The following is a 20,187-nucleotide window of genomic DNA, read 5'->3' as shown; positions in this document are numbered from 1 at the left end:
AGGAATCATACCAACCAGGATGATGTTGGAAACCTTCATCCTGGAACTCCTTGGAAGGTTGTTGATTGTGAGATATACACCACCACAAGAGTAGTGCATACCATCACTAGGTTGAAACCAATCAACGTTCAATGAAACCATTAATGATCGACTTCTATTTACGAATGGTTCTCCAGCCGAATCAACAAGACTGTTCCACACTCTACCATCGTAAATATCGTAAAACACGCCTTCTTCCACATGCCGATGTCTCCATTCTTCGATTTCTGTTTCGAATGTTGGACGAACAAAGAACTTCTTCAACGTTTCGACAATTGAGTTGTACGGAAACTCGAGGACAGGCTTGAGGCTGCTACCAATAAAAAGTGAATTGCCGCATGGGTGCTCTTGTCTGTGAGGATTGTTCGCAAACCTAATAAAAGGGCATTGCCGGGTATGCAAACTTCCTGTGTCGTAAACACTTCTACAAAGAGAGCAGACAAGAAAACGGGAGACACCACTACTGGCAGAGGAATAATTGACCATGTTACGAGCAGTGGAGATCTTTGTAGGAATCTCCATGCCATGGCCACGAGTACGAACAAAGAAGGAAAGAAAGGCCAACAAGTCTTCACCGGCTTTCACCGAGAGGTGCTTTGCTTGAAAAAGCACAATGAACAACAGCAAAATGTGACGAAGCTGCTGTTCATCACTCATTCTTTCCTCTTCGTCAATGCTCATTCCATCTACCAGATTGCAAAATAGAATTCAATGAATAAAAACTTTCTTATATAAAATGCTTTGTTGACTAATAATATACCTTCACTTTCTGGTTCAGGAATTGCTGAAGAGTATTCAATGGTTTCCTCCTCGTGGTCATTAGTTTCATTTGCTCTTCTTGATTCTGTTTTTTTTTAACATTAGCACGGCTGTATTTCTGTTGAAAAATAAAAAAAAAACCTCTGTTTCTAACTCTGTCGATAAGTACATGGCCTCTTACAGTTCTCTTTGCAAGCATTCTATATCCATTGGGGTGTTTGATGCATTCAGAACAGGTGCAAACAATTTTGGTAGCGTTGAAGTTGTTCATGTTGTTTATAGTTTTTAAATTTGGAAATAGCAAAAAAATAGGTAGAAAGAGAAAACGTGCCTGATAAAAAAAAACATGTTAAATTTCAAAAAACAAAGTCGGTGCTTAAAGTAACTTTTTTTTTTCCCCTGGCTTTGTTTCATGGAATACACTAGATGCTCAAGGTACAAAAGATAAAAAAGAAAGCTCAAGTTCTGGTCAAATGTAAGTTTATAAAAAAAAATAATAGCAACCAAGTCTAATGCTGGTTTCTTTTTTTTTCTTACATTAGGAATTCCTAATGGGACACATTCGGATGACGAACATGAACCTCATGAGCAAAGTTGTTCTTTCCAATACGATAAAACTATAAGAATAACAGACTTATATTGTTGCTTGTTACTGAAAAGTTATTTTTGGTAAAGAAAGTTGCCATTGCTCACATCTCTAATGGCTAATGGCTAATGGCTAATGGCAAATTATACTCATGTGCAAACATAAAGTAAGTAATGAACTAGTATAAGCTTAAAAAACATATATTCTTTTACAATATTTGTCATAAAAAATAATAAAACAATCTATTTACTTGATAAACAAAAACGTTTTGTATGTATTTGTTAATTATAACTGCCTTGTAACAAAATGTTAGCAGAGCTTCTTTATTTTTTATTCTTTTAGAATATACACGTATTCTTTTTTTATAATGTAATAGCATTTGCATTTCTATAAAGTATATTTGTTGTTAGAGTACTGTTTTCATTTGAACAATGAACTTTTTATAGCTATACACTTTTCTTTTCTTTTTTTTTAACTTCGTCTTTTTTTTTTTAACTTAGTTTTTTTTTTTTAACTTAGTCTTTTTTTTTACCAAGTCTTTTTTTACCAGGTCATTTTTTTCCCAAACACGATTATTTTTTTACGTTTTGTAACACGTTTGTAATGATCTAAGATAAAAAACACAAACCACCTTCCTAATATGTATTCTTCTGAACAAAATAATCGCAAAATGCTTTTGATTTCCGCATTTTGCCCTCAAAAATAAAAAAAGAAGACATCGGTCTTTCAACAGTAGAGGGAAACAGGCTTACCAAAAAAAGATCATCTGTAAAAAAAACAGACACTTTTTTAAAACATGAATAACTTTATGAATACTTACCCTACAAAAAAAAAAAAAATATCATTAAATTTCTTTATTTTTTTCGCACCTAAATCTTTTTTCAAAATTCAAAAATGACCAATACAACGAAAGTTACATCTTTTCTCCAAAAGCCATAAATATCTGTTAACCAAAAAATGTTCAATCTTGCGATATGCTTTATCCAATTGGAACGATTATTTGCAGTGGGCGAACTCAAGTCGAGTTTACTCCACCAACGTCCAGTATCTTATCAAAAGAAAGGCTCTTCGGTAGTATAGTGGTGAGTATCCCCGCCTGTCACGCGGGAGACCGGGGTTCAATTCCCCGCCGGAGAGAATGTTTTTACCGTGTCACACTTTTCATTCTACTTTTAGTGTAGTGTGACGCAGTTGGTGTAACTTTTGCTGAAGAAAGGACTCAGTCGAAGGAGGGACCTCAGTCCCTAAAGATAAACAAAAAAAAAAAAATATAATAATCATATAAATATCCCCTCTTATTGTGACAATAGAAGTGAATAAAGAGGTCACACGAAGCAAAAGTGAAAGAAGTCAAAATATGAAAAAAGTCGAAAATTGAAAAAAGTTGAAAAATGAAAAAAGTCAAAAAAAAATAAGAAAAGCTAAAAAGAAAAAAAGAAAATATTCATATATATATATCCCATCTTTTTGTAAAGAAAATGTTAGTCAGTTTAAATAAATCATATATTTCTGAAGTGTTTTTAAGTATTTAAAATATGAAAAAGAAGAGTTAACGAGACCGAACAATAGTTCTAAAGTCGAATACTTTTATTAAAGAAAGATTCCAAGGCTATTTATATTAGTTTGAGCGAGACCTGAGATTAAATGACAAGAGATAGTTACGACCGATATGATTTGACATGTATAAGAAAAATTTTATAAACTGATGTAAATAATCAACTGTTGAGATGAAAGTGAAACTTGGCTGTTCAGGGCAGTTGGTAATTATCAGGATCTATTCTTATTCAAACTCATTTGTAAAGATTTAGCTTAGAATGATAAGACTGTTATCTTATTGACATGTCAAAACATGACAATTTCTACTCAATAATTAACAAACTTTAACAAGAAAGTCCCTGTTTACCTAAACTTTTTACTCTACTTTAACTTTTATCAAGAAACATCGTATTGATCTTACACATAAGATCTGGTGGTCACTACTTATCAAGCATCTGCTTAAATTCCATACAAAACAACAACTTACAAGGCAATCACTACCTTAAATCAAGCTCTACAAGCAAACTTTACCCAATTTAACTCACTTACTACAAGCTAACCTTTAAAATAACATTATAATTTGACTGAACTTCACTTTTAAAAAATATCTTTTATTCAAATAAACATCGAGTTCCTCTTTATCAAAACTCTTTATTTTTATTTTATAACTCAAGCAAGTCAAGTCCTTTGAAGTCAAATTATCTTCATCGTATCACTTTTATATTCTCTTATCAAGAAAACACTTTATTACTTTCTACTGTTTGATCTACAATACAAGATCTGGTGGTCACTTACTACAAGCAAACCAAATTTATTCATTTAAACACAAGTCTTTGATCTCAAATTCTTTTACACTCTAAAGAAAAGTCAAATTTACTTCTAAACTCTTAAGGCCATTACAACAAAAACGTTAAAGTTGCAGTAGCTATGATTATGAAGATGTGAACTCCGAAACTACTGTAGTATAGCACAAATGATGAAATTTTAGATCAAGAGAACAATGCTGATGTAGCACAAATGATGAAATTTTAGATCAAGAGAACAATGCTGATCACAAGAATAATTTTGATGTCCAGCGACATTGATGTCGTTCGACATAGATGTCAAACAACACAAACAATAAGCCACGCCAATTTTTATATAAATAAGATGAATAATTTTAAACAAAATAACATTATCCAATCCAATCCAATCCAATTCAATAAATCAAATCTTCTTACGCTTAAAAAGCAATCTTTTCTTATTGGATCACAATAACCTTTTCTTTTCTTTTTATTTTTACTTATTCTTTCTGATCTCATACCCGAGTTATCACAAATCAAGAAAGATCCCTTTTATTTTTATCGTTTATCAAACAATCTTATTCTTAACCTTATTGATCTAAAAAGATCTGGTGGTCACTACTCAAAGACAATTTACTCTAAAGAACTGTTAAACGTTCAATCAAGTTACCTAAACTCAAGTCATTCAAGACTTCAAACCTCAATTTAAACAAATCTACATCACTTTAACACAAGCCAAGTCCCAAGTACTAACAAGTTACATTGTAACTTAAAGTTCATTTGAACTTTATTTTTCTTTTGAACTTTATTTTTTATTTGAACTTTATTTTTTATATCAACTTTATTTCTTCTTTTGGATTTGATTCCTGATCGAGGAATCCTTTCCTAAAATTTTATATCTTTTTTTTGAATATTGTGACAATAGAAGTGAATAAAGAGGTCACACGAAGCAAAAGTGAAAGAAGTCAAAATATGAAAAAAGTCGAAAATTGAAAAAAGTTGAAAAATGAAAAAAGTCAAAAAAAAAAATAAGAAAAGCTAAAAAGAAAAAAAAAAAAAAAATATTCATACAGTAGGTCACAAAACTGCTGCAAGGAATCCATTTTTCTTGGTTTTTGTAGCGCACATCCTGTTACAATGGCACAAACTGCCTCTGTTCCCACATAGTAAATCTTCTACATGTCTTGAAAAATCCGAAAGAGTTTATGCCCTATTGGATAAGTATTGAAGGAAGTATGAGGCGCGCAATTTGAAAATTTGAAAAAATGAAAATTTGAACGGAATGAACTTATTTATTAATATTTAGTTGGTCCTACTTTTCTATTAATAATCTCTTGAGTTCTTTCCGGAATGTTATCTACATGTCCTTGGCAAAGATCTTTATGGAAGTCATTTCATATTTCATCAACTCGTTCCCAAAACACATCCATGTTCTTTGCTCTATATTCGTAATAGTTGAATTTCAACTTCAATTGATGTCCTACGTGCTCGATTGAATTTAAGTCGGGGATCTAAGCTGGCCAATAGTTAACATAGCTCTCTTGGTGACTACATAACTAGGCTATTGTAGATTATGCCTTGTGCTTTGTGTTATTATCATGCTAAAACTAAATGTTGGACCAGTCGAAATTGTAGTACTTCATAGTATCACGAAGCGTAGTGTTCAAAATATGCTGGTAAACACCCGAGTTCAAGTTTCCATCGTAAATTTAGCAAGCATATCCTGGTCCTTCAGAGGTTATACAACACCAGGGCATCAATTTGCTAGCTTCATGCTGGATTACAAAATCCAGGTCATGATGTTGAAGAAGGTCACTTGGCCGTTTCCAATAGTGATCAGCATCATCAAAGCCCTATACGCTGAGCTTGGTCTCATTAAAGTACACTGTTTGCTGTCAGTCACTCATTGCCTAATCCTGATGCTCCTTGACCGGTTCTAACTGATGCTACGTATGCGTTTTTGTCTGAAATGGCTTCTTTTTTTCTATCAGAAAATGAAACTCCATTGATTTCAGTACATTAATTTCTGACTGGTATGAGATATCATAGCCAAATCCAACCAGCTCCCGGTACACCTCTTTAGAAGCCTTTAGAACCCATTCCATGACTTTTCTTTTGATTAACCGCTTCGTCACTTTGGAGACTACTGTAGGTCTACCACCTGTGTTTACCGTCCTACTTGAAAACAGCCGTCTAGAGTATCTACTAACAGTTGATTAATGTAATCCAGGCTCCTTGGAAATATCATACATTGATGTGGATGCGGTTAATGCCTGTTTGTGATCGTTTATTTTCTCCTCTGACAGCCGTTTAAGCATGCGATTGACGATAGAGTAAAAAAGAGAAATAATTTAAATAAGGGAATATAAAGTTTAAAATAAAGGAATTGTAAGCGCTTTTATATACTAGCATCATTCTAATCATGTCAAGAATGTGAAAAATTATGATAGCAACCGGTTGGGTCGTATTAAAATTCGTCATTTAAAACATATGTGAACAAGTAAAAAATGTCGGATGTTCATAATACTACCTTTAGCGATCTCAAATTCCACCAATAACCATTGCCCATATCCGATAATCGACGAATAAATGCACTTTCTATTGAGGTACAAACAGTCAAGGTTTGAGATAGTTTGGTGCAGTACCCATGGACAACCAGCTGTAAAACCTGAATTTTGCAATTCCTTGCAGCAGTTTTGTGACCTACTGTATATATATCCCATCTTTTTGTAAAGAAAATGTTAGTCAGTTTAAATAAATCATATATTTCTACTCAATAATTAACAAACTTTAACAAGAAAGTCCCTGTTTACCTAAACTTTTTACTCTACTTTAACTTTTATCAAGAAACATCGTATTGATCTTACACATAAGATCTGGTGGTCACCACTTATCAAGCATCTGCTTAAATTCCATACAAAACAACAACTTACAAGGCAATCACAACCTTAAATCAAGCTCTACAAGCAAACTTTACCCAATTTAACTCACTTACTACAAGCCAACCTTTAAAATAACATTTGGTGGTCACTACGAGGGAATAAACCAAATAAATCAAAAAATCACAGAAAAATATATAACACAAACAACTTCGATCAGAAATTAAAACAACTCAATCAACTCTATAAATTCAACAAAAACTTATAAAAAAAAAAAAACGAAACTTTAAAAACTATCAAATCTATCTGAAACTGAAATGGCTTATATAAATGGACACTTCGCGTTGGCTAATGCTAATATGAACGCAAATTACCGACCTGCTTTAATTGATTTCCATGGCTACGAAGGAGAAGACTTCCGTCATTTTGTAGAAAGTTTGGAATCTTACTTTGCTATTAATAATATTACTCAAGAACCACGCAAGCTTATTATACTCAAGGCACAACTAAGAGGAGCCGCCAAAGTGTATTACGAAAAAGAAATACTCAAAAGAATACCTGGAATCAACTACGAACAAGCCGTAGACCTCTTGAAAAATTATTACATAACTCCAGAATTGATACAGAGTTACGAATTAGAATTTAATGAAATGTATCAAGGCGAACAGGAACACCCACAAATATTCTTAGCCAGACTAAAAGAAGCCGCAGACCTTGCTAACATAACTAATGATGCAGTCATCGAAAGCCGATTTCGTGCAGGACTCTTACGAGAAATCAAACAGTTCTGTATACAGAGTAGTTCTAAAAACTTACAAGACTGGATCAATCATGCCGAAGGATGGTGGAATGCCAATAGACCTCGAAAGATTACTATGGTTGATAATCCCTTCATACCAAGGAACGCCAATCAAGCTTTGATATATCATAATGAAAATTATGATCAACATCATCCATCAAGCAACCACAATATTGACTTAATTGACACAAATGAACATGCCATGCCAGCACTAGCATATAACCAAATACATTATAACAATGCTCAACCTAGTAGTAATTACTATTACAACAATGCACCTGGTACAAATCAATTGACAACAATGGATACATCAAGAAACCGTAATCAGTTGCATCAAGCCCAATACATTGGAAATCAACATATACGTCCTAACCAACAACAAGATCTTATTGGTCTTATACAACAAGCTATTCGCCAAGAGCTTAATAGTCAACAATATCAACAGCAACCTACTAGAAATAACAGGTATAATGGTTATAACAATAATTATAATAGGTCTGGAAGATATGGAAATAACGACAACAATGGACGATACGATAACAGCAACAAAAATTATATGTCAAATCAAAGGAGATCATATGACCAACCAGCAAGTCAGGATCAACGACAACCAAATAATCAACCCATCAACCAACATAACAATCAACAAAATAAACAGACAAAAAACTATTAGGGTCAGTTGCTTTTGATAACTCACAGAAGAATGGTCAACTGAACACCCAAAAAGATACAAAACCCATTAACAACCTTCAACAACAACAGCTCAACGCAATATTAACAGATAAATATAATAGTAAACAAAAGGATCTCTATGCAGCAATCAGACCAGAAAGACCTCCTGACGTTGCCACAACTACACCCTATCCAAATTCTAGACCCACAAACAAAGAAAAAGGAAAACAAGTAGCAAAACCTACCATAACCAGAAAAGTCACTACACGAAGTCATATCGAAGAAGTGAAAAATCCCACACCAGTACAACAAATGCAAGCCACTCGAACTGAGGCTATGGATACGGATCTCCCTATTCAACGCAAGGTTACTGAGAAATCAAATAAACCAAGAACCAGAAGAATAGAGCCAGATATCAAATATGATATAATCTCAGATGTGTTAAAACAAAAAGCCGATATAGAAATTGGAGATTTGATCACAGTAGCTCCATCTTTACGCAAAAAGCTTGTAGATGAATGTCGACCTAAGAGAAAATCTAGACAAAGTCAACAAGTAGCTCAACAAACAATGGCTCTAATCGAAGATGAAGAAATCAATACCACTGCAGCCTACTCAACTGTGAGTATTGGAGACAAAAATATTAAAGCCCTAGTAGACAGTGGAGCATCAAAGACATGTATGTCAAAGGCTCTAGCAGACGCTCTTGAATTAGAAATAGATTCAGCATCAGAAAATGTATTCACACTAGGAAATGGAACCAAGCAACCTGCTCTCGGATTGATATACGACGTTCCAATTGAAGTCAAGGAAGACATGGTCATACCCTGTACAATCGAAGTCCTACCATCCTGCCCTTCACATCTCATACTAGGAAGCAATTGGTTAAACCGCGCTAAAGCCAAGATTGATTTCAACAGCTCTTCATTAAAAGTAAAATACAAAAACCAGAAGGCAGAATTACCAATACACTTCATACGCAAAAGCACACCGTTGCCTAAAATGAAAACATTTCATCAAGACTATCAACATCCTATAAGCCTCACAAACTCAAATTCCGAAAAGCACGTACATTTTGAAGATCGTGATTCAGAAGGCAGTTATTCATCAAGCGAAGAAGAAGACGAGTCTGAATCAGAAAGTGACGATGATATTGAAATGGAAGTAACAGCCTTAGAAAGAAACTATGAACAAGAATCATTGCAAGTTTTGGAAAATGACAAATACGAAGAAGTAGTTATTACAAACTCACAAGAGATGTATTCGATAAAGTCAACAGACACAGGATTTTTGATGCAAGCTCATTCGTCGAAACATATCAGCCTAGACAAACCCAAAGAAGACACTCAGAACATACTATATGACTTTTACATCACACATCCAAAGTTAATGCAGTCTTCAGGATACTTTGATCAGTCATCTTCATTCATAGTCAACAAGAAGTCATTAGACATTCGCTTATATAATCGCACAGAAAAAGATATTTATTTAAAACCTGGAGAAGAAATAGGAATATTGGAAATTCTTGATCCAAACAAGGATACAATAATCAACGCATACGAAATGGACAAACACTCAACATTATGCACTTTGGAACACGATAATATTGAACAAAATCCGAACAAGCAAGAACAAGATACGCTAAAGCCACAGCTATTGGAAAAGTTGGAAATAGGAGATATAAACGAATCAATGAGAGAAGAACTGCTTAAGTTACTGAAAAGATACCAACATATATTTGACTGGGATAATGATACTATTGGACGTACAAATTTGATCAACCACAAGATTATTATAGAAGAAAATACATTACCTATTAGTCACCGTCCGTACAGAATCAGTCCTTTGGAAGCAGAACACCTTCAAAAAGAGTTGGACAAATATTGTAAACTAGGAGTTATATCGCCATCAAATAGTCCGTGGGCAGCACCAGTAATACTAGTAAAGAAGAAGAATGGTGATTACAGAATGGTCATTGATTATAGAAAACTAAATGCAAAGACAAAGAAAGATGCATATCCATTACCAAGAATAGACGACTTATTGGACACCCTAGGAAAAGCCAAAGTATTTTCAGCACTTGACATGCGCTCTGGTTTTCATCAAGTACCATTAGACGAGAATAGCAAGGAATTCACTGCTTTTACTACCAAATACGGAACATATCACTATAATACCTTGCCCATGGGACTTGTAAATTCGCCAGCAACCTTTCAGCGTTTAATAGATTTATGTTTCCGCCCGCTAATCAACAAATGCCTAGTAGCCTATATAGACGATCTTAATGTATACTCCCATAACGAACAAGAACATATAATACATCTAGAACAAGTATTTCAGTGTATAGAGAATGCCAATCTCAAGTTAAATCCAGAGAAATGTTTCTTCTTTAAAGACCATTTGAAATTTTTGGGATACATCGTTACCAACCAAGGCATACAAACCGATCCGGACAAAATAAAGAAGATTGTCGAATACCCGATACCAACAACTATTACGCAAGTCAGATCTTTCCTAGGATTAGCATCGTATTATCGAAGATTTATAAAGAATTTTGCAGCTATTGCAAGACCGTTGTATGACCAAACCAAAACGAAAAAGAAAATTCCGTGGACGCAAGCTACAACCGCTTCATTTGAAACACTCAAGAAACTGTTAACAACTGCACCTGTCCTGGCAAGACCCGATTTTAACCGAAGTTTTATCTTGGTCACAGACGCCTCTAAACTAGGACTAGGAAGTGTCCTAACCCAACTTGATGACGACGGAAAAGAACATCCCATTATATATGCAAGCCGTGGACTCAAACCAAACGAATCCAACTATGCCCCCACAAAACTAGAATGCTTAGCAGTTATTTGGGCAGTGAAACTCTTTAGACCTTATTTACTTGGAAAGAAATTCATGATCATTACAGATCACTCAGCCTTAACTGGACTTCTCAAGACACCAAACCCAACTGGAATCATAGCCCGATGGATTGTCACATTATTAGAATATGATTTTGACATCAAATATCGACCTGGACGTGTCAACGAAAGTGCAGATTTCTTATCAAGACTTGGATATTAAATAACATACAACACAACACTGGAATTTACAACATTAATATATACATCTATATAATTATCAACTACATGGAGGAAGGGAGGATAGATGATACATAAACTTAAGGAAAATCCAAAAACAACTCAAAGCACGCATAAAAAAGAATCATATTATCAACTACATGGAGGATGGGAGGGGAAGTTGAAACAAAATGTACAAAATCATCAAAAACAATAGAAAAATACAAAAATCATAAGAGAAGGAAGGACGGCCTAGAAAACAAACAATCGTGAGAAGAAAAACCTTAACAACACTATAATTGGAAATAACATACAGTAGCGGACAAAACTGGTGCACAAAACTTTTTTTCAGCTATAAGCTACCATTACTTGCTCATTACAGTTGCAATATCTATGAAACTATATCAGATGGAAGGCGTACTAAATGTTGCAAATTGTGCAAAGTTTAATCATTGCATTGCCAAAAATGAGGGAGAACCAAGCTTTTATTTATAAGAATAGATATTTTTAAAAAAAATCATAAAAGTGATTAAAACCTAAAAGTTCGTATAATTGCCTCGTCTTTTGATAACAGCAGCAATTCGTTTTGGCATGCTTTCATAGTATGGCTGCATATCACTTTCAGTAAAAGAGTTCCACTCTTTATCAATTCTTTTCCAGAGATCGTCTATGCTTCTTGGTGTGGTATCGTATTGAGACAGCTTTGACTTTAACTGTCGCCAAACATGTTCAATAGGATTTAGATCGGGACTGTGTGGCGGCCAATCTTTTAATACCGATATCCCATTATCAGATAACCAGTTAGTGGTATGCCTTGACTTGTGCTTTGGGTCATTGTCATGTTGAAACAAAACATCACAATGTTTCAAACCATAATATGCTAGGCTTTCTTGATACGTAGTAGACAAAATATGGGTGTATAATTTTGAATTCATTGTGCCATCATATACTCGACAAGCATATCCTGGTCCTCGAGATGTAATACAGCCCCAAAGCTAACAGATCCGCCGCCATGCTTCATTGTTTGATTAACATGAAATGATCGCCAAGGTTGATCGACTTGCTTCCAATAGTAGCGTATACCATCGGCACCCCAAACATTGATTTTGGTCTCATCGCTGAAGATCACAGACTTCCAGTCCTCTACAGTCCATGATGCTTTGTCGCGACACTACTTCAATCGCTTTTTCTGGTTTGTATAGCTGATGAAAGGCTTGTACTTCTTAATTCCAGACTTGAAGCCTATCTTTCTAAGAAGCCTTCTGACCGACCGTTTGCTAATACTGTATCCTAAGGACCTCAAAAAGAGCTGAGCATCAGAAGCTGTGCGTAAGAGTCCTTGTCGAAACTTTAGACGGATGATTGCATTAGTTATTTTTTTAACTACGACTGGTCGACCACCACGGTTACGAGCCTTGATGTTCTTTTCTTCCTTTCTTATCCTGTTGATCGTCCATTTAGAGACTCCTGTTGTTCTAGAAATATCCATTGTCGTACGACCTGAGCGTATTCCAGATTTCACAGCTTCTCTTTTATCGTTGCTGATTTTTTTGGGCATAGGGTGCTGGTACTTTGTTAAAATGGATAGGGTAAAAATAAGAAGTGAAATTCATAGAGAGATACAAATTAGGCAAGGTTTATATATTTTTTAAAAGCTATTGGAATGCACTAGTGTATTATAAAATTTTACAGCAAACTAGGAAGAAATGGGTAGATTTGAAAGAAGGCTAGACAAGTACTACATTTTTGGCGAAAATTGAAATATTCAAAAAATCACTAAAAATGACCTTATTCCTGAAGGATGTCCGGCACAGTTCCGGTTTACCTAGCATAATGCATATTTTAGACTGCCTTTCAGATGGTATATGCCACAAATGTCGCAGACATATAGCGGAGATGCAATGCTGATTTTAATTTTTGTGCACCAGTTTTGTCCGCTACTGTATAATTGTGGGACAACCATGTCTACATATGATTTCTTCGTATAAGAATAAAGCAATTTCTGATGCAGTTTGGAAACGAATGGGTCTTGCTTCCACGTATTTAGTAAGATAGTCGATTCCTGCTATGATATATCTGTTTCCGGATCGTGAAGCTTGCACATGTTTAACGTCTAAAGCGATGCGATCAAAGGGTTTTACTGATACTGGCACAGGGCATAATTCTTCTTTTAGCGACTTTTTCCCATGTCTCTGACATCTGTGACATTTCTTCACGTATTCCATAATGTCTTTGGTCATATTTTCCCAATAATAACGTGATGCGATTTTATGCAGAGTGTTGTTATATGCCAAATGTCCACCAAGAGGGTGTTGATGATATGAATACATGATTTCTTCAGCTTCTTGCTTGTTTAGCACTTTTCGTATTATTCCGTTGTCGGTGTTGTATCTATATAGATTATCCTTGTATATGGTAAATTTGTGAGCTTGCTTCTGTAAGTATCTTTTCTGTTTGTGCGTGATGTCTTCTGGTAGTCTCAACTCTTGCAAATATTGTTTCACGAGATCAATTTGCTGTTGTTCCATTTTTGGTAATATAAGGTTCTTGATATGTTATTGTTTCAGGGTCTTGATTTTATGTACAGTAGCGGACAAAACTGGTGCACAAAAATTAAAATCAGCATTGCATCTCCGCTATATGTCTGCGACATTTGTGGCATATACCATCTGAAAGGCAGTCTAAAATATGCATTATGCTAGGTAAACCGGAACTGTGCCGGACATCCTTCAGGAATAAGGTCATTTTTAGTGATTTTTTGAATATTTCAATTTTCGCCAAAAATGTAGTACTTGTCTAGCCTTCTTTCAAATCTACCCATTTCTTTCTAGTTTGCTGTAAAATTTTATAATACACTAGTGCATTCCAATAGCTTTTAAAAAATATATAAACCTTGCCTAATTTGTATCTCTCTATGAATTTCACTTCTTATTTTTACCCTATCCATTTTAACAAAGTACCAGCACCCTATGCCCAAAAAAATCAGCAACGATAAAAGAGAAGCTGTGAAATCTGGAATACGCTCAGGTCGTACGACAATGGATATTTCTAGAACAACAGGAGTCTCTAAATGGACGATCAACAGGATAAGAAAGGAAGAAAAGAACATCAAGGCTCGTAACCGTGGTGGTCGACCAGTCGTAGTTAAAAAAATAACTAATGCAATCATCCGTCTAAAGTTTCGACAAGGACTCTTACGCACAGCTTCTGATGCTCAGCTCTTTTTGAGGTCCTTAGGATACAGTATTAGCAAACGGTCGGTCAGAAGGCTTCTTAGAAAGATAGGCTTCAAGTCTGGAATTAAGAAGTACAAGCCTTTCATCAGCTATACAAACCAGAAAAAGCGATTGAAGTAGTGTCGCGACAAAGCATCATGGACTGTAGAGGACTGGAAGTCTGTGATCTTCAGCGATGAGACCAAAATCAATGTTTGGGGTGCCGATGGTATACGCTACTATTGGAAGCAAGTCGATCAACCTTGGCGATCATTTCATGTTAATCAAACAATGAAGCATGGCGGCGGATCTGTTAGCTTTGGGGCTGTATTACATCTCGAGGACCAGGATATGCTTGTCGAGTATATGATGGCACAATGAATTCAAAATTATACACCCATATTTTGTCTACTACGTATCAAGAAAGCCTAGCATATTATGGTTTGAAACATTGTGATGTTTTGTTTCAACATGACAATGACCCAAAGCACAAGTCAAGGCATACCACTAACTGGTTATCTGATAATGGGATATCGGTATTAAAAGATTGGCCGCCACACAGTCCCGATCTAAATCCTATTGAACATGTTTGGCGACAGTTAAAGTCAAAGCTGTCTCAATACGATACCACACCAAGAAGCATAGACGATCTCTGGAAAAGAATTGATAAAGAGTGGAACTCTTTTACTGAAAGTGATATGCAGCCATACTATGAAAGCATGCCAAAACGAATTGCTGCTGTTATCAAAAGACGAGGCAATTATACGAACTTTTAGGTTTTAATCACTTTTATGATTTTTTTTAAAAATATCTATTCTTATAAATAAAAGCTTGGTTCTCCCTCATTTTTGGCAATGCAATGATTAAACTTTGCACAATTTGCAACATTTAGTACGCCTTCCATCTGATATAGTTTCATAGATATTGCAACTGTAATGAGCAAGTAATGGTAGCTTATAGCTGAAAAAAGTTTTGTGCACCAGTTTTGTCCGCTACTGTAGTTTCGGATAATGGCTGTTTTAATCGTAAGATTAAATAAAAAAATTAAACAAAAAAACAATAGCAGCAATATAAAATTAAAATCCTTCTTTATTGCAGATTTCTTTATATTGCAAAAGAGCCCCGTTTAATGGATAAAAAGTTGGCATCTATTTATATTCTTTGTGAGCGTAGATATAAAAGATATAGACTCGGCAACGATGTCGTGCTGAAGAACCAATGATTAAGCTAAAGCTTGTCGATGTTCTAATATATGCATCTGAAGTTGAACAATAGAAATAATAACCAGTCAATTAACTTTGATCTAATTACTTTTGGGGTTGACAATTGACTAGACTCTCTAGGATGACAAATACTGATCTTATTGTTCTAAATTTGGAAAAGTGTGGAATTGTTCAATCATAGTTTAATCTTTGTGTATCGTTATTTATTTTAATACAACTGATATCTTATAGAAAATAACTATGCTTACAACATTATCCTCCCCCAGACTTGACAATAGTCAGGTCGGCATTCATGCAGATACTAAATGTTATTTTCTTATTGGTTAATTTATGTATCTTGATGCTCAGCAAGTTTATGAAGTCAGCGGCCGCTCTGCTACATGAATTTTTTTTTTTTAGTTTCTATTGTTTCTTATTCTTTTACTTTTTCTAAGGGCTGTGCTATCTTGTACCATGTCCTTTCTTTTATGGTTCTTGCTTTCTTCAGTCACATTAGGTCTAGCAGAAGTCTTTTTAGTGTAGTCTTTTTCATTAGCTATCATCTTTTGCTTTCGTGATTGCTCTAATTCCTTCAACTCTTTTCTCTTAAGCCAATATTTATCAATGGGTACTATGCTGGAGAAGGATAATGCTTTTTCCCACGTATTCTCTCTTTCACCATAACCAGCCCATTTTGCAAGGTACTCTCTTTGTCCTGGACCGCCTCTGTGATCTCTAATATCCTCAACTTCATAGTATGTATCTTCTATAGCTGTTTCGTCAATAGTGTTATAGGTAGACATAATAAAATAATAAATTATGCTATAAACCAAACATCTCCAACACTAGCATAGTTGAATCATAAAGATCTGACGATGAATTATATCATAAAGAGTAATGAATGTCTTGCATATATAATACCAACTTGTTATAGTAATGAGTCTTTGCATAATCTCTTTTATGATGCAATGTATTAAGTTGCATTGAGACTATGTATGTCAGAATAGAATATTGTTTTTCTTGCATAGTAACTTTATTGATCTAAACGAATGATTGAGAAATAATCCTATCGATAATCCGATTGGTGCCTTAATAGCTCCTGTTGTCTCCATTATTAGGTTTCAGTCTTTCTGTACTTATTTAGTAACCGAGTTTACTCAAACCCAATAACCATTCAGGAACAAAATACAAGTGCCGTCTTAAACAACGATTCCATGGATGACTATTTATAAATGCAACACTAGTAGCTTAGAACAACGATTTATAATATAATTATACAAGATAAGATTCCATGGAACAAGATATGATGACAATGCCCCAATCCAGAATGAAACATCAAGAAAGAACCAATTGATTTAACTCAATCGTCCCCATGAATTATCATTCAAAAGAATATAAATATCCCACCTAAATCCTGATTGAAAAAAGGACAACTTTAACCTGGATATAATCAAGAATAAAAAGTATCTCAAAGTAATTATCGTTTTGGTGCTTTTTTATTTCTTTTTATCTTCGTCTATTACAAATAGAGACTATCTTGAGTTCTGATGGGACATATTCACGATGTAACAGTTCATTTTGCTCATCTTTTAAAACATAGGAACCACCTTGAGTTTTTCGAACGACAATGTAAGGCCCTTCATAAAGAGGTGATAACTTACTAGGCCGTCCTGGTAATCTAACCATAACTGCAGTATCCTTCGGAAGATCTATGATCATATTTTTGTCATTGAACCTCTTGCTTGCTTCCTCTATGATCTTCTGTGTTCTTTCACGAATGGCAGGAAACACAATCTGGTACATGCGATCAGTTCTCTCAATTAGCTCTTGTTCTGTAACAGGTCTATTAGGAACCGTATCAGCTATACTCTGATCACCGTAGTCCTCAAAGCTATTAAGTCTTCGAGCAAACATCAAGGAAAATGGAGCACTCTTTGAACGGTGTCTTATTTTATAATTCGACGCTAGTTGGACAATTGGTAATACATCGTCCCAATCATTGCTGTTAGAATTAATCATTTTTCTTATCGTGTTTAATGTCGTCTTTACAGCGCTCTCGCTCACGCCATTACCTCGACTGTGAAAGGCTGAACTGTATCTGCGATCTATTCCTAGGTGCTTGGATAATGAGTGCATGAGGCTATTCTTAAACTCTCTGCCGTTATCACTTTGAATGATTTTAGGTATGCCATAGTCACCAAAGATTTTTATTAATTCTTTTGCTACAGTGTCACTTTGTTTATTTTTTAATGGACGCAGTATGATGTACCTGGTACATACATCTATCATCACAAGGACATAGACATTTTCATTTTCCGTAACCGGTAAAGGTCCTAAAAGATCAATTCCAATATGGTCAAACGGTAGATATGCAAGAATGTTTTTTAAAGGATGATAACCTTTCTTGCTTATGTTGTGTCTCTGGCATTCAATACATGATTTGATTGTCTCAGTAGCATCTTTATAAATACAGTGGCTACCAAAACCGTTCGCACAAAACGTATTTTTTCCTTTCTGAATCTTTTGTGACCTATTGCGCATAAAAGATACCATATCTAATACATATTTCCTAAGAGTACAAACTCTTGGCTTTCTGATGAAGTATAAAATGTCACCCTATGCACACCCTAACTCGTACTACGGAGAATCAAAACTCAAAGGCGCATTCGAACGGTTTTGGGGCCACATATTTTAAAAGCGAAATGAATTAAAATAAGTTTATTTAATATCCAATATACAAGCCATCAGCCTCAATAACTGCACGACATCGATCGGGCATACTTTTAATAAACCTTTGGCATTCTTCAGCCGTGATTTGGTACCAAGTGTGTCCTATACGATCCCATAGCTCATGTATACCACATGGAGGGCAGTCATAATTTTTAAACAGCCGTCTTTTAAGTAATTGCCACATGTTTTCAATTGGGTTCAAGTCCGGTGATTGTGGTGGCCATTTCATTACATAAAACTCTTGCTCATTTAGCCATTTTGATACGACTTTAGCTGTATGTTTGGGGTCGTTGTCCTGCATAAAGATAAATTTACTCGTAGATTTTCCACTTTCTTCCATATACCAGGCCAAAGACTTCATCAAGTCATCTTGTAAAACCTCCAAATAAACGTCCTTTGTCATGTTCTTGCCCACATCCACAATATAGCCTGAACCGTACCAGCTAATGCAGCTCCATACCATTATAAAGCCTCCTCCATGCTTCACTGTCTCACAAACCTGGTGCTTTTTTAACGGTTGGCCTGGCACTTTCCATGCATAAGACTTCCCGTCGGACCCAAAACGGTTGACTTTGGTTTCGTCAGACCATATGACGTTCATCCAATCGTTTACTGTCCAGTCAATGTGCTGACGAGCCCATTGGAGCCTCTTCTTTCTATTTCTTTCATTAATTAAAGGTTTCTTTGGCCTGACAAATGAGACCAAACCAGCATCTCTTAACGCTCTACGGACAGTATTTACAGAAACTGACTTGCCCAAGTTCTGCTCCAACGACTGCTGTGCTTGTACAGTATTTTCGAGCCCATCTACTGTTACAGCACGAACGAGATGCTGCTGCTCCCGCTTAGTGAGTGCTTTTGGCCTACCACCTTTGTCAATTCGAGCAGGCAAACCTAACTCCAAACGAATTTTATGAACAGTAGAGGATGATACTTTGACTATATTTGCAATTTTATGATAAGAAAAGCCTTGACGAAGGTAAAACTCGATAGTGTTCTTGCGATCTTTTGTTAATGGTTGCATGTTGGGTAATTACTTGGTAGATGTCGAGATGTCGAAATGAGAATGTGCGAATGACAAAGGAAAAAAAGCAAAAAAATAATGCACAGTGGTGAATTAGTAAGCAGCGAAAGTTCTGGAAGAATTGGCGGGTGCAGTGACTGCGTTTATCGCAATCGAAGAATTCCTCAAGCGAGGCCCCAAAACCGCTCGAATGCGCCTTTGAGTTTTGATTCTCCGTAGTACGAGTTAGGGTGTGCATAGGGTGACATTTTATACTTCATCAGAAAGCCAAGAGTTTGTACTCTTAGGAAATATGTATTAGATATGGTATCTTTTATGCGCAATAGGTCACAAAAGATTCAGAAAGGAAAAAATACGTTTTGTGCGAACGGTTTTGGTAGCCACTGTAGCTAATTGTAACTTTCCTGAAACAGGAAAAGTTCTAACGTTTATAATTTTTGCTAGGTCAGGAGGGATCGTAGAAGTATTACACCCAGTATCAACCAAAGCCCAAGTACGGACATTTTCTATAGTGATGGGTACAAAAAAGGAATCAGTACGTTTGTTATTAAAACTGTGAAGTTTTGTATTAAACGGTTGCAACTTACATAAGGATGAGTAGTAGTGGATGTCCTTGACGGCTTCATCGTCAAGATCCTGTTCTTCATCGTGGTCTTGTTGGTTGGCAGGGTTGTACTTACAGTAGGTGGAAAAATGGTCCGGATGTTTTTAGAATATTCACAAATATTACTCTATCTTTACCAAATCTCAATCAAATTAAACGAAACACGACTTATTTTGAAGAGAAAACATTACTTTATTGGCAGTAAAAATTTGATGCGTCACACAAAACTTCAAAGAGAGCCACAAAAGATCAAACATTTCAGCAACATCCGGACCATTTTTCCGGGTGCCCC

The 20,187-nt window shown here is 35.4% G+C and overlaps 10 protein-coding genes and 1 non-coding gene across 11 annotated transcripts; 6 read left to right on the top strand and 5 right to left on the bottom strand.

The window, feature by feature from the left end:
* Positions 1-121: 121 nt before the first annotated feature.
* Positions 122-1,069, bottom strand: RO3G_09492 (uncharacterized protein; the record flags this gene model as incomplete). The annotated part of the gene is made up of 4 exons (XM_067664077.1): positions 122-154; positions 202-725; positions 800-845; positions 980-1,069. The coding sequence occupies 4 exons, from the start codon at positions 1,067-1,069 to the stop codon at positions 122-124; spliced, it is 693 nt and encodes a 230-aa protein (XP_067520178.1).
* Positions 1,070-2,449: 1,380 nt separating this feature from the next.
* Positions 2,450-2,521, top strand: RO3G_19102. The gene has a single exon. It is a non-coding gene; the product is annotated as a tRNA-Asp (tRNA).
* Positions 2,522-4,839: 2,318 nt separating this feature from the next.
* Positions 4,840-5,198, top strand: RO3G_09491 (uncharacterized protein; the record flags this gene model as incomplete). The annotated part of the gene is made up of 2 exons (XM_067664076.1): positions 4,840-4,868; positions 5,009-5,198. 2 exons carry the CDS (start codon positions 4,840-4,842, stop codon positions 5,196-5,198), a joined length of 219 nt encoding a protein of 72 aa, XP_067520177.1.
* Positions 5,199-5,805: 607 nt separating this feature from the next.
* Positions 5,806-6,198, top strand: RO3G_09490 (uncharacterized protein; the record flags this gene model as incomplete). The annotated part of the gene is made up of 3 exons (XM_067664075.1): positions 5,806-5,850; positions 6,009-6,035; positions 6,112-6,198. The coding sequence occupies 3 exons, from the start codon at positions 5,806-5,808 to the stop codon at positions 6,196-6,198; spliced, it is 159 nt and encodes a 52-aa protein (XP_067520176.1).
* A 742-nt stretch (positions 6,199-6,940) lies between these two features.
* RO3G_09489 (uncharacterized protein) lies at positions 6,941-8,053 on the top strand (the record flags this gene model as incomplete). The annotated part of the gene is made up of 1 exon (XM_067664074.1): positions 6,941-8,053. One exon carries the CDS (start codon positions 6,941-6,943, stop codon positions 8,051-8,053), a length of 1,113 nt encoding a protein of 370 aa, XP_067520175.1.
* A 311-nt stretch (positions 8,054-8,364) lies between these two features.
* Positions 8,365-11,124, top strand: RO3G_09488 (uncharacterized protein; the record flags this gene model as incomplete). The annotated part of the gene is made up of 2 exons (XM_067664073.1): positions 8,365-10,245; positions 10,393-11,124. The coding sequence occupies 2 exons, from the start codon at positions 8,365-8,367 to the stop codon at positions 11,122-11,124; spliced, it is 2,613 nt and encodes an 870-aa protein (XP_067520174.1).
* Positions 11,125-11,656: 532 nt separating this feature from the next.
* RO3G_09487 (uncharacterized protein) lies at positions 11,657-12,055 on the bottom strand (the record flags this gene model as incomplete). The annotated part of the gene is made up of 1 exon (XM_067664072.1): positions 11,657-12,055. One exon carries the CDS (start codon positions 12,053-12,055, stop codon positions 11,657-11,659), a length of 399 nt encoding a protein of 132 aa, XP_067520173.1.
* A 1,002-nt stretch (positions 12,056-13,057) lies between these two features.
* Positions 13,058-13,648, bottom strand: RO3G_09486 (uncharacterized protein; the record flags this gene model as incomplete). The annotated part of the gene is made up of 1 exon (XM_067664071.1): positions 13,058-13,648. One exon carries the CDS (start codon positions 13,646-13,648, stop codon positions 13,058-13,060), a length of 591 nt encoding a protein of 196 aa, XP_067520172.1.
* Positions 13,649-14,712: 1,064 nt separating this feature from the next.
* RO3G_09485 (uncharacterized protein) lies at positions 14,713-15,111 on the top strand (the record flags this gene model as incomplete). Its single annotated transcript, XM_067664070.1, has 1 exon — positions 14,713-15,111. One exon carries the CDS (start codon positions 14,713-14,715, stop codon positions 15,109-15,111), a length of 399 nt encoding a protein of 132 aa, XP_067520171.1.
* A 737-nt stretch (positions 15,112-15,848) lies between these two features.
* Positions 15,849-16,340, bottom strand: RO3G_09484 (uncharacterized protein; the record flags this gene model as incomplete). The annotated part of the gene is made up of 2 exons (XM_067664069.1): positions 15,849-15,859; positions 15,983-16,340. 2 exons carry the CDS (start codon positions 16,338-16,340, stop codon positions 15,849-15,851), a joined length of 369 nt encoding a protein of 122 aa, XP_067520170.1.
* Positions 16,341-18,259: 1,919 nt separating this feature from the next.
* On the bottom strand, positions 18,260-19,291 carry RO3G_09483 (uncharacterized protein; the record flags this gene model as incomplete). Its single annotated transcript, XM_067664068.1, has 1 exon — positions 18,260-19,291. The coding sequence occupies one exon, from the start codon at positions 19,289-19,291 to the stop codon at positions 18,260-18,262; it is 1,032 nt and encodes a 343-aa protein (XP_067520169.1).
* Positions 19,292-20,187: the final 896 nt, after the last annotated feature.

The sequence above is a fragment of the Rhizopus delemar genome, genomic scaffold (assembly GCF_000149305.1).
Source record: "Rhizopus delemar RA 99-880 supercont3.7 genomic scaffold, whole genome shotgun sequence".
NCBI classification, from domain to species: domain Eukaryota; kingdom Fungi; phylum Mucoromycota; class Mucoromycetes; order Mucorales; family Rhizopodaceae; genus Rhizopus; species Rhizopus delemar.
This window is presented reverse-complemented; position numbering and strand designations above follow the sequence as displayed.